At 40.1% G+C, this 17608-nt stretch overlaps 1 protein-coding gene across 1 annotated transcript in view; it reads left to right on the top strand.

Moving 5' to 3' along the window:
* The window catches only part of PITPNC1 (phosphatidylinositol transfer protein cytoplasmic 1), a 78318-nt gene that overhangs the window by 54524 nt on the left and 6186 nt on the right, over nt 1–17608 (top strand). The window contains exons 6-9 of the mRNA XM_068209778.1: nt 4145–4240; nt 12454–12609; nt 13302–13365; nt 16599–16717. Coding sequence (XP_068065879.1) covers nt 4145–4240; nt 12454–12609; nt 13302–13365; nt 16599–16717 — 435 coding nt within the window. The remainder of the gene's footprint in view (nt 1–4144; nt 4241–12453; nt 12610–13301; nt 13366–16598; nt 16718–17608) is intronic.

Here is a 17608-nt window from a genome sequence, read left to right as displayed (position 1 = left end):
TTACATAAAATCCAGTTCTCTGTCCAGAAAGCACAAATCTTAATGAGATACTTTATAAGAGATGGAGTAATAGGGGAATCATGACATGGAGATCAAAAAGAGCAGGGAGCAAGGCTGCAGATAAATATATAACTGCCTCTCCCACTCTGTGGCACACAGGGATATTCCCAGCCACGTCAGGGAGCCAGATTTTCTCTTCTCAAAGACAGATTCAATCTTTTTCCATAGAAAAATTGCTCCCAATTATGCATGTCCACAAAAATAGTTTTATCCCATGAATAGGTTTGAATTGGTTAATTCCTGTAATCTCTGCCCAAATAAATCTCAAAAGGAAATTAGGGAATTTGGAAGTAGCTGAGGTTGGAGCATGACTTACTGAAAAGTTACACACAATAAACTCCATGGGTCAAGTTCTGAGTCGGAATTTTCCTGCAGAAAAATGAGAACTCCAGTGGAGCGGGTGACACAACCTGCTCAAGGTGTGCAGCAACTCACTGAGGAGCAGCAAGAGTCCTGGCCATGGCAATCCGCAGAGATGAGAATTTCAAGGTGGAGAGTATATTTTGTGCATTTCTCTAATGGAAGAAAAGGATGATTCTTGCAGTCCTTACCACAATTACAGCCCTGCCATGAATTAGCTGTCTCTTTACAGCCTTGTGACCACAAACTCCTTGTGTTTAGGCTGGGAAAAAAAAAAAAAGCATTTTGTAGTAATGACAGAGCCAAACACCTTTCCAGCTGGTAATCCCTCGGATGGTTTCTTTGCTGTTGCAGATGGAAAACAAACATCACAAGAGAGGATCATGTATTATGAAACAAAGCCAAGCCAGAGGCACAGATGTGACTCTTGGAGTCCTGGTGGTGCAGATGAGTGAGGAGTTTGCCAGTGTGGATGGAATGAATGCATTCAGCAGAAACTGCCTTTATGCTGTTTATATCCAATCCAGGTTAGCAGTGGAGATTGGCCACAAAAGTTATATTTTAGATTAACTACATCTGAATAAAATTGAAACCAATAGCTTAGCCTAAAAATAGGGAAAAAAGGAAAAAATAGGAAAAATGCTTGTAGAAAGGAGGATATCAAATTTCCCATCATATCCCAACCTTTCTGTTCTGACTGTGGCTACCAGGAGAAGGGAAGTTGCTAGGAAAGGATGTGCCAGGACATGTCCTTGTAGGGCAGGAGGAAAACAAAGGAAATAAATTTAAGTTCACCAGGACTTACATTTCTGCAGCATCCTGTATGAGCTGTCTTTCTTGAGGTTCTGGAATCAACTGCCTGGCAGGGGGGTTGTGTGCTTTTCTTTTGGTTTTTGGTTGGTTGACTGGTTGGGTTTGACTTGGTTGGCTGGTTGGGAGGGAGTGTAGTGGTTTGGGGGTTTTTGGTAGGTTTTGTTTGTTTGTTTACTTGTTGGGTTTTTGGTTTTTGTTTTTGTTTTTTTTTTTTGGGGGGGGGATTGTTTTGGTTTGGTTTTGGTTTGGTTTTTGTTTTTTGGGTTTTTTTTAAATTTTCACCAGAAGAAACCACCAAAGAAGACCCAGTTGAAACCTTTCTCCCAGTTTCTGTCATTCTGTGGGTGATGTAGTCTAAATCACGCTGAGTTTTCATTCCTCTTAGGAAAGGGAAGTATATAAATGTTTGTTGTAAAAAAGCTGTCACATTATTCCCCCCAAAATAAAACCAAAACCCATGGCAAAAAGGCCACTTCAGTCTGAATGTTGCTCTTTGTTTTCCATGTGGTTGTGTATTTTAATCTCAATTAATAATTTGTCTTCCAAATGTAAAGCCTGTCCAGTTCTTTCCAATATAATATTTAATATTCTGTCTTCTACATCATCTTCTTAAGGATACAGATTGTTCTCACCATTCAGTTTCTGCACATTTGCAAATACATTTGCACAGATTGGGAGCCTTATGCTTCTTTTTGTGGCCTTTAATCTTTTTCTTTAAAACTTTTAAGTTTCTATAGTGTCTTTGAACCCAGCCACAATAAACCCATCCTCCCTACAGGGTTTCAGGCAATCCAAGATTCTGTGGCTAGGAGGGGCAATAAGAGAATTAGAGCTAAGAAAGAAATAAGTCTTGTTCTCTAATGACTTCTTATTTTCGACTGCTGATAGAATGAGATTATTAAATCTCTAGTTGCAAATCTTGTGAGGACAATCTGAGAAAGGGAGAAGCATAAATGATTAGACAACAAGTTCTGCTGGCAAAGGGAAGTAAGAATGTCATTCAGCAAACTTCTGGAATAAAGGAAATGGTCAGAGACAGCCTCGGCAGCAAATAAGGCATCGTTGAAATGGTTGAAAATATCCTCCTGGTTTTGACAGATTGGCAAAGGCATCTGTCATCCCCACTTCCATCACAGCATTTTATAGAGAGAAAAGGAATTTAGAACTATATTCATATGAGGTGAAATATGTGGATCAAGTCTGGGACAGAGCAGGCCACATTTCTTTGGCTAAGATACTGGGTAATAATCTCCATTTAGGCCGTTGCAAATGGGCAGAGATTTCCATGTGCTTGAATTTATGGGGCTTGTGCCTAAACCACGGACAGATTCAAAGCCTCAGCTGACCTAGTAATGTCCATTTAAGTGCCATTTCCATTATTTTAGAGAGATTATGGTGAAATGCATCTTATTCCAGAAATAGTTCAACTGATTTCATCTGCTCTGTATTTCTGAATTTGTTTAGGAAAAGAGCAAGTGAGGAAGTTTATAAAAGGTGACCTATATTATGCATATAAACACAGAAGTGAATTGCATCATCAATGTACCCAATTCAGAGAAGGAGCACTACAGGAGAAGGGCTTCCCTTCCAAGTTCCACTTTGTTCAAATAATTAGCATAATTTTTTGCAAAACAACAATTGGAGAAGGTTAATAAAGCAAATACAACCAGGTTGGAGTTTCTTAGTTCTTCTGCAGTTTCAGATGTGTGAACATGCTACATCCAGCTCAGTGAGCATTCAGAGCTGCCTGTTTTATTTACTACAAAGATAAGTTAAAATTGTAGAGTCAAACTTGAGCTTTTCCTGTATTTGAAAGACGATTTCCTGAGCAATGTTCTTCCTACCAGCTGGTTCCTGTGTTCACTGGAGTCCATTGCTCTTTTTGAATGCCTTAAATGGACAACCCCAATGCTTTCAGAAATAATGAAGCAGTATTTCTGTTACTAAAGAGTTGCTGGCATTTTGTATTTTTAACTGTTCCTCTAGAATTTAATTAAATCAAGAGAGCATTCAGTGCATTTATTAAAAAAAAAGAAAGAAAACAAAAATATATTTGCTTCTTGGAAATATCAGCTATAGAACATTGTGCCCCATGGGAAAAAGCACATTGTGAGCTTATTACTGATCCTGACAGTGGATGCACAACTTCCCTGAATTTCATGGCACTAATTCATGGTAGCTTTTTAGCTCAGCACTGTTTCCAAATCTCAGAATTGTGAGGAAAATGTATTGTAGACACAGTGTAAGCCACATGGGTCACTGAGATGCCTAAATAATTAAATTATGGACACAAGCACAGAAGGATACTGTGCTGCAGCTGCAAATGACCTGGATTTTCAAAATATCTCCATCGTTCGCCTTGCATAGAGCAAGAGGCTTGCTGTTACAAACGAGGTCCTAAAGCATTGAAATGTGTGTGCATGGAGGGGTTGGGGAAGCTTTCAGCTTCCACTGAGGCAGTTCAACCAAAATTTTGATTTTCAGTGTAACAACACCTCGGACTGACTGTTCCCAGCAAACACCTGCACATTGCTGTAGTCCTTCAAGGGGGAAAGCCCCCCGAGACCAGAGAGTTGGGTTTTTTACACAGTGACAGGCTCTAGTACAAAGATTGGAGAATACAGTTAAAACAATCCAAATTGTTGACCTACTGTTTGTAAGCAAAGTCTCCATTCCAAAAAAGTCTAAGGAAGAACAGCAGTGGGAGCAGGAAGCGCTGAACACGATGTGAGCAGTAGGGTGGAGAATGTGTTCCTGCAAAAGCCTGAGTATTTTACACAAAGCTGTTCAGGCACAAGCCTAAAATACATTCTGTTGCACAAGTCATTGAAACTGCTTGTAACAGTTATCCCAGGTGGATTTTGTGAGGGTGTTGTTCTGTAACAGCCTTGAATTTCTTTAACTCTTGCAGATTTTTGACAAAGAAGCTAAAGATCTGGAGCGAGAAGTCTGCTTTATTGATATTGCCAGCGATGAGATTCCCGAGCGCTATTACAAGGAATCAGAGGTAAGAGGAACTTGGCTGTGAACTGGTGAGGAAGGGAAGGTAAGAGGCTTTAGAAGAGCCTGGATAGGAATCAAAACCGTTTTATTTTTGTATAAAATCCTCCTGGTCAGTAATATCTCAGAAGCCTTTGGTCAGAGGGGAGGCAGACAGCAGCCTCTGTCTAGATTGCCCGGCACTTTCTTTTGCAGATGATTCTTTGAAATGTTTTCCGACCCTTATCAGAACACATCCTGTACAAGACCTTTGATATTCAGCTGAATTAGTCCAAACTAGAAAAGGCCTTTCCTTTGTATGATGAAGCTCAGTGAAGAGTTTGCAGGTCTGAGCACTTTTAAACACCCCTGCTGTCCTTACTTGCATCCCACCCTGACCAGTGAGCCCTGCAAAGTGTCCAAGCCCAGCAAAAGACAGATGTGCTGCAGTGACAAGGGGCTGATGCACAGTTGCTTGAAGGGAACAATGTCACAAGACCAAGAGGGACCAAAGCACACTGCAGACTGCAGCAGATCTGCCAAAAAGCATCAATGGCAGCAGGCAGAGTCACTCGGAAAATTCCCTCGGAAATCGCTCCCATGTATATTTGATGGAGCACATCTCTGAAGAGCATGCTTCTTCTAGGTCAATGCAATTCACTGTTTGAATCAGCAGCCACCATGCAAATGAAGATGAGGTCTCAATGTTTTAATCTCAGAGTTGATAAATGATGGCTCACAACAAGCAGTTAGAGAGGAATGATCAGATCTATGCTCGCATTTAATTTTGGAGATATGATTTGCCTCTGGAGCCAAGTCTATATTCATAGCTGGCAGTGAGTATGGCAGCTGTTTAACTATCTAAAATGAGACTACATAATCATTTTTAGGATAGAAAGTGAGGACTTGCCAAGGAATATATTTCTATACTATAGGAGACATGATTTTCAGACTAAAAATGTCAAGTACTTGTTATCTTCCATTTATATAGATCCTATTTTGAATGTTATGTACAGGTCATAAACCAAATCTGAGCCTACAGTAGAATGAAAATTAATTTTATTACTTTCCTTAGATAATGAAACCTATCTGTTTAGTACCAAAAATTATATAACACCTCATGAAACAGCTTATTGGTCCCATCATCTTATCTGAGCTCCACGGCTTCTGGTTCCATTAAGGAATGAGCTGCTAATGGAACAGGTCAGCATTTGACTGTACTTTAAAAAAATCCTGTGAGATTTTTCATCTCATTCTCTGCACTTCAGAAATTGTAAACAGAAAGGTGACAACCAGTTTTGCAACTTTCCTGCTCATTTTTAATAGCCAACTATTAAGCATAATTTTCCTGTGATTAATCTCCAAATACAGAAAAACAAGCTCATCTTAAAGGAGAAAAGCTTTTCAGAATCTTTGTGTTGCTATTTCAAAGACAAATCTAAAAACCCGATTCCAAGCAAAATGGAATTTTATATGGGTTTAAACAACGAAAATAGCCCAGCATCTGTTGTTTTTTTCTGTACTGATGAATGATTTTTCTGTTGACTACCAAATTCTGTTTCAGAATTTATACAGAGCAGTGAGAACACCTTTAATATTTAACTGTGTACGTGCCATCATAGTGAATAGTGAATTAATAATAATTGAAAATAGTGGATCTTCCAAAGTTTACAAACTGTGGGGGTTTTATGCTACCATATGACAAACATGAAGCCAAATTCCCATTTCTGATGAGGCCTCCTTCATAATTTAGAGACTATAAAAAGATTTTTTTTATGTTTGTAAATGTAATTTCCGTCTGTTTTCAGTCAGAACAGTAACTCTATGCAAATGATAAAGGGTTTGTGTTTCCCAAATAGCAGCTTCAGATAAACCCAGTTTGTGTAAGCTTTTGAAAGGTATTTTAGTTGCACTAATAACAACAATTTGGCTGCTTTTAAATCATGTAATCTGAACTGATATGAAGTTTAAAGATTAAAAGTGAAGTGCAATCCTCAGGATTTAGCAATTAGATCCCACAGGGTAAATGTCCTGACTCCCATCCAGAAAGACCAATGAGAACAATTTTAACTTCAGGCATGTCAATAATCTCTTCTTTTCAGTGGCTCTTTCACAGGCTTAAAATAAAGCAAGTTCTTTACCAGGGTCAGCATGTTTGGCAGCTTCTAGAAATGAGCTTTAGTTTTCTTTACATCCTGACGAAAGCTCATTCCTCTTCAATTAAAAATATACTTGAGATTTAACAGCAAATGTCATTATTTAGCTGTAATACTGCATACTAGAGAGTGGCTTAAATAATTTAAAGCTTTCACACACTACTTCCTCTGCTTGCTCTGTGCTGGGACTTATGAGCCTGATGGTAAAAGGACAAAGCCACTGTGTCCTCCCACCTATGATCTAAAAAGTAGTTTTCAGTTGTCCTGACATGAATGTTAAAAACAGATTCCATTTTCATTTCCATAATAGTGATTCACACATAAAAAGACAAAATAAATAAACCTTGTATGTATAATATTCCATTTGAGTTGAACAGCTCATTCTCACTGGTGCTGAGAGAGGAAACGTGTTCCACAAAAATATCCTGGCTGAAGGGAAAATGATTGAATTCAACTTTGTGCATATTTGCTTTTCTCTCCTAAATATTAACTAAAACTGAAAAGTGAAGAATCCGGTTAGCTGAAGGCTTTAGGGGAGCTGTTGCTTCATTGCAGGACACTTCAAGGGAGCCTCTCCCAGTAACCCTGAGGCATCTCTTGAACAGAATCATCCAGGTGATTGGGATGCCCTTAAGGATGCAGGGCTTAGCTGGCAGTGTGCACAGGAGGACTGAAATCACAGGTCCATAGTGAATCAGAAGGCAGTTTTGTGAGCTACTGCAAACACTTACAGAGCCCAGCTCTACCATGAGGCTGAGCTGATTTCTGCCTTTGTGGAAGGCTGGAGGAGGTGAAAGTGCAGCAATTCAGGTACCCTAAAGCAGGTGACCTCTCTTCAACTTCATGACCATCTACAAACTCCACTGTGAAGTAGTCACATCTTAAATACAAGGGCTTTTTTAAAGCGTGGGTCTAATCCTTCAAGTTTTAAGAAGTTTAAATGTGAGGTTCAAAATGGAGAAAGGTTGATTCTAGATCCCAGCTAACAAGTTTGCCTGTTTGTAAGGAACCATGTGCTTCCATATCTGGATGTACATATTGCATCGAGTGCAGAATTTTGTATTTGGGTACAAAGAATGTACCAGCCAGGTAAGAGTAGTTGTACATTTTGTGAAGTCATTTCCTTGTGACATTAGCATCAATGAATATGTATCACCAGCTATATAGACAGATAAATTTGTCTGAAATATAGAAAAGAACAAAGCTGAGCTATGCTGAGGAGTGAGGGCCTCCCGTGAATCATTCATGAAATGAAACATTTCCCGTAGCTGTGAGCTACTGAGCAAAATGTTCAGTGCAAACATATTCAAGTTCTCAGAATTAACAATGTTTCATTTCCTGTTTATAACAAAGCAACGGAGAGCTGGACAAATGGAAGGAACTTTCCAGGCTGCTTCTAAACAGATTCCATGCAGCTGCTGCTGTTTTCTTCTTCCATTGCTGGCTTTTCTCCTTCTGCACAGCTGCTCTGTGATAGGTCCACCTTAGGCCTGCCCAAGTGCTTTCAGAGTAACAAAACCTCTGTCACACCACTAAATGATGGTAGCTGAAATAACCCAGCTGCCTCGGCCCGCCGGTAAGTGTGGGCACCGTGTCAGCACAGGAGTTCAGTGAAGTACATGAAAAAGTATGAACATTTCCTTTGCCTTACTCACTTAGTCTGTGAGTTCACATAAAGGCTGGCTGGATTATCATATTTTAACACCTCAGAATCATCCCAATATTTACAGTTCTTAAGTATTTAACTGGATCTTCTAGAAAACACCATTTAATGGAAATTTTTTTAAAGTCCTTAAAAATGACTCCACATAAATGTCTATGGTAGCATCTCTACTTCAATATATCTTTCCTGAGCCCTGGCTATAAAAGCTGAAATCTAAAACCTAGCAACTACAGCTGATGCTGAAATGCCAGATGACAGGTATTAAACCCATGGTTGGTTCTGAAATTCAAGATGAAACAAAATGGTCTTCAGCATAAAGAGGGAAAAAAATGATTGCACTTCAAAAGCACCATGATATTGCCATAGGAGTCTGAAAATATTAATCCAGGCATTAAAGAGAAGGAAGGATCTGTTTCAGGGACATCTGGGTACTTCCAGGGAGAGAACAGGATGCGTGGCACAAGCAGGGTGCACTTTCACCTCTGGCTGCAGGCTCAGCCTGGGGACCTTTGCCCACGCTGGAAGGGCCACACAAGCAGCCAGGGGAGACAGAAGGGTGACAAAGCTGTCGAGGCGTCCCATGCAGGCTGCCAGCACACACAAGGATGTGCTGCCAGCTCCAGGGTGGAGTGGCAGGTTCCAATCAGGCCCGGTACCATGGCAGAGCTGAGGGCAAGTGTGCCAGGCAGATTTGGATGTTTTCTGTAAACAACAATTGCATTTCATGATTTAACTCCAAGTACAAAGTAACAGGTCAGAATTAACTGTGAAAAGGCATTGCAACAACCCAGTGCTGTGTTTGCTTCCTGGAAAGGGCGTTACCACTCCGTGTCTGATGCCGGTGACGTCCGTGAGGAAAGTTAAGTAAATAAATGCTAAATGATAAATAATGGACTCCATCAATAAACACATTGACTCGTGGTCTAAGTAATAAAACCTGGGAGAGTGCTATGTTTGAATCCATATCCCACACACAGAGGCTTTTATTTCATTGTAATTTTACATTTCATTCTCAACTAAGCCCAGCTCACGGGTTATGATGTTTCTGCTCTGTTGGCAGAAGTGCTATTTTTAAATCACTCTGCACCTGGCAATAATGTATTGCAAATACAGAGTAGGTTTTGCTCCTCTAGCAAAAGGATTTGCCAGATGGGCTTTCCTAATAAATTGTGTCTGATAAAAGGACAAGAAGGTTATTTAAACAAAAAGATTTTAGCTATGCCATTACATTTAAAACAGATTGAGGATTTTGGCAGTAGATAAATCAAGGGGAAAATAGTGAATAGACACAGTATTCTTTGGATGATGTCTTCTCTAGGAAGAAAGGTATGGGTGTCTAAAAGCAAAAATAAGGAACACTCAAAATTAATTATCTAAATAATAACATAAAAGTGGGGTCAGAGCAAAGTTCAGCTTGCACAGCTTCTAGTTACAGGAATAAAAGCTTCAAGTACGTGTGCCACGAGTGATGCCGAGAGAAGCAGTGCTGGGTACCAATATAATTTCTGTTTCCTTTTAATGGAAAATGATCAGCCCTGCTTCATTTTTTTGTTATAGAAGGACCTTATGTGCCTAATTGCAGAAACAATTCCAGGTTGTGAGTCTTAATTTAGCAATTTGAACCCACAAGTAAGGCACATAAAATTATTCTTGTCCAAGTTCTCATTAATTTCTGTAGGCTTTGGATCAGGCATCAAAGAGAAAAGATGAGCAGTCCTGGTTCCACCAAAGTCCCTCTGGCATGGCCTGCTGTCCATGGCTGTGGTCAATAGCAGAGACCTAGGAAAGCTGTAAAAATACAGAGATGAATGTAGAGATTCTTCCCCTAAAGGCTTCCTTGTATGATCCATAGCACAAGCAATTGCTGAGACAGAATTTGTGTGTTTCCAAAACAGTCAAGGGGTTGTTAAACATGTAAATTTTTAGCAGCTGGGTTAAAGCCCGGGGATATTAGTTTTCCTTACAAGAGCTCACCTCTGTCAAACATTTGTGCCCTTTGAGCTGATGGCCCAGACATGGAATTCTCAAGTTGACTTTGCCCAATGTCACAGTGTGCCTTGCATGCCCCTGCTTGGCTCTCGTGCAGCCTTTGAGCCTCAGCTCCCTGAGCAAGCACTTAGGAAAGTCTTTAACACCTTGATCTTTCATATAGAAGGCTGGAAATTTGTTCCTCTGAGGTCTGGCTTCCATTCTTCAGTCTGCAGTTTTATAGTATCAATATGTTAATGTTTCCAGAGAGGCAGGAATTTCCCTAAGAGCTGTTTGATGTGAGTTGCCGAACTGGCTCTTCCCATGGAGCTCTCCAGCCAATTTGTGACTAATCCTCATGTCCTTCAAGAAGGGGCGGGATTAAGGGATGCAGAGGTGCCATCTCAGGGTGCTGTTAAGGGAATTTGCACCTGGGAGTGATGTCATGGATCAGTTGCATTGCAGTTGGTGGGTGATTTGTGGGCCAGCAAGTTCAGAGTGATTCCCACTGTGTGTCCCCTTGTCTGCTGGGTTAAACTCACCAAACCAAACCAGACCCAACCCATAAAATTTGGGAACGAGCAGTGATGCAGGGCAGTTATTCATTATTTCATTTTTAGTTAGAATTTCTTGATATTTGATACTGACTCAAAGTGATTAGATTAAATCTCTTTGGACTGCACTGAAGTTATTCCATTATAGTTCTGGTTATCTCTGCAGGATTGTAAAGTACAACACTCAGAATTATTAAAGTGTCATCTGAAATGCTGAATCAATGCAATGGCTCTGTCACATCAGGACTCTTTGTGTATAAGAAATAGCAGACCTTGACTTATAGGAAACTATTTTCCTTTTCAGAGATTCTTATTTCCCAGTGGAATATTTTGCAGGCATATTTGAAATAATATTTTCTGTAATTATTTCTTTTTTTAAGGAACCTCCAACTAGAATGTTACATCTTTCTGAATACTATGTTTTCTTCCATTTTTTCTTTTTATTGGTGTTATTATTATATTGATTGCTTCAGGCAATGATCAAATATTAAACAGCTCTTTCAAACAGAAAATGTGTAGATCTATCTGTGGTTGAGCTTTGTTGGGTGAGAAGATTGGCAGCAGCCTGTGACCATGAGCTGTGCTGTACAGGGGGTGTTGCTCTGATAAATGATGATGCTGAACTGTTTTCATGGTGATTTAACATTGAAACCTTATTATACTGTGAGCTCAAAGTCTCCCCTTTGCAAAGCCTGTGTCAGCAATAAAAGCAGTGACTTTCACAGGGAGGAAAGACTATCACCTCATTAGAGCTTTGTAGAGAAGCTTTAATGGCAGAGCTTCAGCTTAGGACAAAACCAGAAGTCAAGAGATAACTAAACAGTAGGAAACGTGAAGGCTGGGTGATACATAAACTCACACTGAATGAAGAAAAATGAAGATCAGAGTAGTTATCAGTTTTTTGTGGTTTTTCTCCTGATTGTCATCCATTTAATGCATAATTTAAGCACTATTTAAGTACATGATTAACTATTTTTATAACAAAGGATCTTCCCAGACCTCAGCAGTGGGGAAAGAACACAGCTGAGCACTGCTGGTTACTCTTCAGGACAGATTTTAGAAGCTCCACTATGAATTTTCTGAAATGACATAATTTTCAAGTTCTGACAATCAGTGCTTAACCATAAATTATTTCTATTTACAATATATAATTAGCAGGATTGGACATAAAGGGAAATAGAATTATACCACCATGGAAAATAACACTTTCATAGATAAAACTGTATCTTGTACAGATGAACGTAAACTTTAAAAAGATGAACTAATGCCTTTCATGGTTTTATGAAATTATGTTGTCATTTCAATGTTGTAGCTTCTTTGATTTCCCAGTTCCTGAAAGAGAGACAGAGTTGTGATTACTCAGTGTTTGCTCATAACTTATTTGTAACCAGAGATGGATAAACTGCAGGAGTTTCCTACTTAGCTTAGGATGAACAAGTACACTTCAAAGTGAAGATGGCATTGTCAGGGTCAGTGTTGAAGTGTCAAAGCTCCAACTGGACACCATTTCAGGAGACAGGCACAGGTGGAAAGTACAAGCAGTTCACACCAAGGGGTAGTGGAAAAGCAGGTTCTGAATAAGCCTTTTTTTTTTTCCCCGAGGCCATAAATAACACTTGGAGTGCACTGCACTGTAATGACTTGCAATAACAGATTTTCTTACTGCAGAAAATGTCCTGGATGATATGACTGTCAATGCATCTCCAAGAGTATGCTGCCATTGATTCACTGCCAGGCTTGGATTTTAGGAGATCCTAGTGCATTTTAAAAGTCAATTTCCTATTACTTTTTCCTAATGTTTATTAGCATGTTTTGTGTCTTATCAAAACTATTGCTTTAGCAAACTGACAAACACGACTTCCCCTCCTGCATTTCCCTGTATGTTTGCTTTGTTTTGCAGGATCCCAAATATTTCAAGTCACAGAAAACTGGGAGAGGCCAATTGAAAGAAGGTTGGAGAGAGACCCATCAGCCAATTATGTGTTCCTATAAACTCGTGACTGTGAAATTTGAAGTCTGGGGACTTCAAACCAGAGTAGAGCAATTTGTACACAAGGTCAGTGAAACAGGAGCTGTTTCTTATCCTTCACATAAGCAGAACTCAAGCACTCACAGGAATGTGGCTAGGGCTGCAGAGAAGCCTGGGAGCTCGGCCCAGTCTGCTCAGACTTCTCACAAGGTCTGAAAGAGCTGGAGCAGAGCCCAGGACTTCACTCTGGGTACAAACGTGATAAAGCCCAGAGCTGCTCAGGCCTAAGGTTGAGAAAAACTACCAATAACATTGTCAGTGCTATGACCAATACATGAGCTGAAGTATTTCTGAGTACACAGGGGTGCCATACACACAGCAGTGAGGTGAAGAATTCCTTAGAAACAGACAGTGGGAAAGTTTTGCAATCAGTCTACTAAAATTTCAATTAATGAATAGCATAACTAGGAGGTGCTAAAATTCTTCACAGTATGGACCTTTTACATGTTTGAAAAATTGAGAAGGGAAAATAAGAGATCCAGAATGTCTAACTGGCCAAAGATTAGTGGAATCTCTACACATTCCCATGCTAGTCAAAGCCATGATTCAGTTGGCAACAGATCCAGTTCCAGTGGGAAGCTGGACGGGGAGCCCTTCAGAGCCAGAATGACTTTTTAGACACAGAACTGTCAGAGAGTTTCTCGCTTTTAATCCTGTTGAAAGACACAGATGAGATGTTTTGTGGCTGCTGAGGCCTTTAACCCTTTCCTTGTTTGCAGGTGGTCAGAGACATCCTCCTGATCGGTCACCGGCAGGCGTTTGCCTGGGTGGATGAGTGGTATGGTGAGTGTCCTCCAGAGCCAGCCCCTTTCAGGGGGCTGAGACAAGCCTGGGACAATTAACAGCAGGTTTCCATTTGCTTTCATGGATCATCAGGTCCTAGTGTGAATTGTTCATGGAGGAGGTGGAACCATGTTAAAGATCATCTCCTTCCACCCCCTTCCATGGGCAGGGGCACCTTCCACTAGACCAAGCTGCTCCAAGCCCCATCCAGCCTGGCCTTGGACACTTCCAGGGATGCTGGATTTAAGCAGTAGGCAGCACCCAGGGGTGCCTTTCCATCCCAGCATGTCAGTGGACCTGCCCCAGTGCCCTCACCTGCACTGCAGGCAGGAGCTGTGTGTATGGAGAACCTCATGCAGGTTTGAATAAAGCTTCTTCTTAGGGCTGCCTTAACTTGCAGCCATTTCCATACTGCAGACTCCTCAGCCCTCTGACCCAACACATTTCCAGCTTTTTAGGAAAGTTTTAAACTATTGATATGGATTGCAACAAAGAAAAGATGGAGCTTTTCTGAAAAAATATCTACATAAGCATAAATCCTACAGGGTCTGATTCAGCAGCAGCTGCATGCAAAAATGTTGGGAATCCATGAGCCAGCTGTGGGAATATGGGCACTTCCAGTAGGACAAAGCAGTCTGACTATCAAACCAGTAATCACACTGTCTAAAGTGAGCTCACTGGGTTTGTACCTTTTACATGCATTTTCTGTAAGACATATCCATCATCACAGCTACTCTTCAAACACGTTCTGAGATAGGCCATGGAAATACCATAGGAATTTGGCTATATATTTAGAATGTTTATTTAGGCCCTCCTCAAGCCTCAGGGAACACCAATTTGGGCATTTCATGGGTGAGGGACGCCTCTCTCATCAGAGCTCAGAACCATTGCGCATGGCTCAGGAGCACCCACTGCTGGAAACACATCTCAGAGGTGTCACAGCCCTGCACTGGAATTTAGCCATGAATTCAGTGGGCTCATTGTTTGGAAATAGAAAAAAAATGCTTTTGAAATCACAATGTTCTTATAAATACAATACTGCATGAAAATCTTGTGCTTGGTCATAAAAATACTGAAATTGCTAAAAATATATTTTTCTATTTGGATAGCTGTAAACTAGTAAGAGAAGTTTATATCCAGTGAGAGAATTCTTCAGAGCTAATTTTTTTAATTTTAGATTTGTTTCTTTTTTTACCTGAAATAGAGCAATCCATTCTTTTTCCTGTACCAAATCAGGGAAGCTGGTAACTTTAAATAAAACAGCCTGACTTCATGTAAAAATTGAGCCCATACATTTGCTCCCAGTGTACCCAAAATATCTATACAGTGGGAGATGGAGAATGTTACTGAGAAGCAAAGTGTCAGCTTCACTTCAGCAGAGTTACTGATAATGATGACAAATAGCCATGAAGTTAAACATACCAAATAGGATTAGCTCAAAACTATTTCATTATAGATTTTCCCCTCCTAAGTCTAAAATCTCCCTGCCAAAAATACTCTTTCCACAAATGAGATATTGTGATACACAATTATCCTGTGGATTTTTCCTTGTCAGAGTGAGCCTTTTTACTAACTAATATAGTATATTTTTAAGAGCTTAATTATCAGACTAAGTACAAAACCTAAAAAATCTGGGCTTAATAAAATATATATAATAATCTAGCATCAAAAATATATTTTTTTAAGTGTCTATTAACACCTTTCAAAATGAAAGTTTGAGAAAGACCTGGAGATGATGGTAGTCAGCTAAACTGAATCAAATAATCAGTGTAATAAACAATGTGTTTTGCTAATGACTGGTTGCTGTTACTGACCGTGTAAGTATGAACGTGTTTTGTCATTTAATTTACTAAACTCTATTTAGCTTTATTATTAAGAAACTCTATTTTCTCAGTGTTACTTACTAATAAAGAGCATGTCCTCTGCTTGGCAAAGTGCATCCCAGCATGTTACTGACACAGCTTCTGAGCTTGTTTCTCATTCCAGACAACAGTAAAAGACTGAAAGAGTATGAGTTAGGGGTATTCCATGTTTCCTTTTCAAATTCCTTGATCAGAATTTTAGACTGCATTTGTTTTTACTGATGAATTATGACATCATGCTGCCACTACAACAGCTGAAGCTGTATCTTGCCTTAAAAGCTGCCTCATAAAATGCAGCAGGAGCCTCATGCACAGAACAGGGAGTGGTGCGATACAAGAATTCCCAAATCCCAGAGGCACATCATAAACTTGAGGAATATGGGAGCCTCAAGAGCAGATCACCGTGCATGACCAAAGGGGCACCCATTTGCAAGCAGACTGTGCTAATAAAATGCTCTTTAAGTGTTTTGAGTCAAAAGTTGATGGCTGTTTTTACGAGGCTCTGAAGCTACCAAAGCATTGTAAAGAACAGACCAAACCCTGCCACTGCTCCTGTTCTGACTCCTCACTCCCCAGTGCATTCATGGAAAGCACGGGAATACTCAGAAGAGTCACAGGTCAATTACTGGATTTTTATGTTCTTGCTGGAGTTGTGGTTGAAGACAAATCCTGTTGAAGGTGTTAGCCATTGCCTGGTGTTCCACAGCACCTGACAGGCTGTGCTGGGTGATGCCCCCAGCCAGGCTGGGCAGTGCTCAGTGATCCTGCTGCTGGGATCAGCCTCATTTGTGGGATATTTCTAATTTTCATCATTCATTCAATTGCTTGAGGCTACACAACCATTAACATACTCACTGTTAATTCACTTACCAGTTTAAGTGTTAGTTTCTGGAATCTAAACTGGCGTGGGCTCTAAGACTAACAGTTTTGCTGGTTATGAGATGTACAATGCAAAGTTAACAAAAACTCTTTTTGCAAGTGCTGGAAAGGTAAGTACATATTTATAATATTTCTGTATCTATCCTTTATTCCAAAGGATCTTCTAAAATCTCTTTAGAAGATCTTGGCCTTCGCCAAGGCCTGCACTTCAGTACTTCCTGCCTACCTTACATTACACAGATTCTCCTAAACAATTTCCACTCCTTCCTGTTCTCTGACTCCCTTTGACTTAACCTCGCACCTTCCTTGGCTGACACAACTACCTTTATGAGGCAATTTTCATAAAGCTAGTTGCTTCTTGCTTTTTAAATGATCCTTTGTTGGCTTCTGCTGAAAGACTTTGTATTCCTAGAACCTTCTCCTTAGGAAAAAAAAAAAATTAAGTTTGCACTGGATCAATGGAAAATGCCAACGATTTTGAACTTTTTACAGATATGACTATGGATGATGTTCGAGAATACGAGAAAAATATGCATGAAAAAACCAACATTAAAGTTTGCAACCAACATTCATCTACTGTGGATGAAATAGAGAGCCATGCCAAAGCAAGAGTATGTCAATTTTTAAAACATATTGCCCATCCTCAGCCAATACATCTGCACAGACCAGAAAAGAGCAACCAATTGCTGATCAGTCAGTGGAATTTGGGGAGGCTTTGCTTCAATAAGAACAGAATCTTCCTCCATGAAGTGCAATCCTGCCTTTGGTTTGCACTGTAACTCTGCCAGTTAAGTAAGGGAGGGTGGGGTTGGGATCATATACAGCTCCCTGGCTTCCAGGAAAACACAATGCTCAAATTTCTGTTGGATGCATAAAGAGGAAGTTAAAGAGGATTTTTACTTTCTATTCTTTGAATAGTTAAAAAATGCAGGAGTTCACAGTGGTCTAGTCAAAAAGCCAAGAACAGGGGGAGTGGAAAATTTTTATGGGACTCACAAAATTCTTTGTTTCACCAGGAAAAAAAATCTGATGAGTTATTCACTCTTTTCAAGGTAACTTTCATGTCACCATCATTGATTAGCCACCAACAAGGTGGGAAGTATTTTCAGAAGTATCTAACAGTGGTTTGTGGAAAAGGGCAGGTTTCTGTGTAAGTTCTCTGGTTCAAAGTCTGGAGAATTCATAAAGTACATAATTACCTAATTTGGGCCCCACAAGTAGAGACCTAAAATTAGAGATTAATACTCTTTGCAAATAGAGAAGATGCAGCGGCCTTTGTTCCTGAAATGTCGTTATTCCTTTATTTCTGCTAGTGGTGCTGTGGAACTCAGTGCTGGGTTTAGTCATTAAATCAGTGTGGGGCAAGGCTTGAAGGGCTCCAAGCCTTTCCTTGGCTCTTGCTCAGTGCCAGCTGGCCCCAGCCTGGGGAGATGTTGTCTGCATAGTCCCTGGGAAGGTAATTCTTGTGCTCCTGACACAGCAGCTTCACTGACATCAAGGTT

This window comes from Anomalospiza imberbis, chromosome 19, assembly GCF_031753505.1.
Source record: "Anomalospiza imberbis isolate Cuckoo-Finch-1a 21T00152 chromosome 19, ASM3175350v1, whole genome shotgun sequence".
NCBI classification, from domain to species: Eukaryota; Metazoa; Chordata; class Aves; order Passeriformes; family Viduidae; genus Anomalospiza; species Anomalospiza imberbis.
The sequence above is the reverse complement of the archived record's forward strand: the minus strand, read 5'-3'. Positions and strand labels throughout refer to the sequence as shown.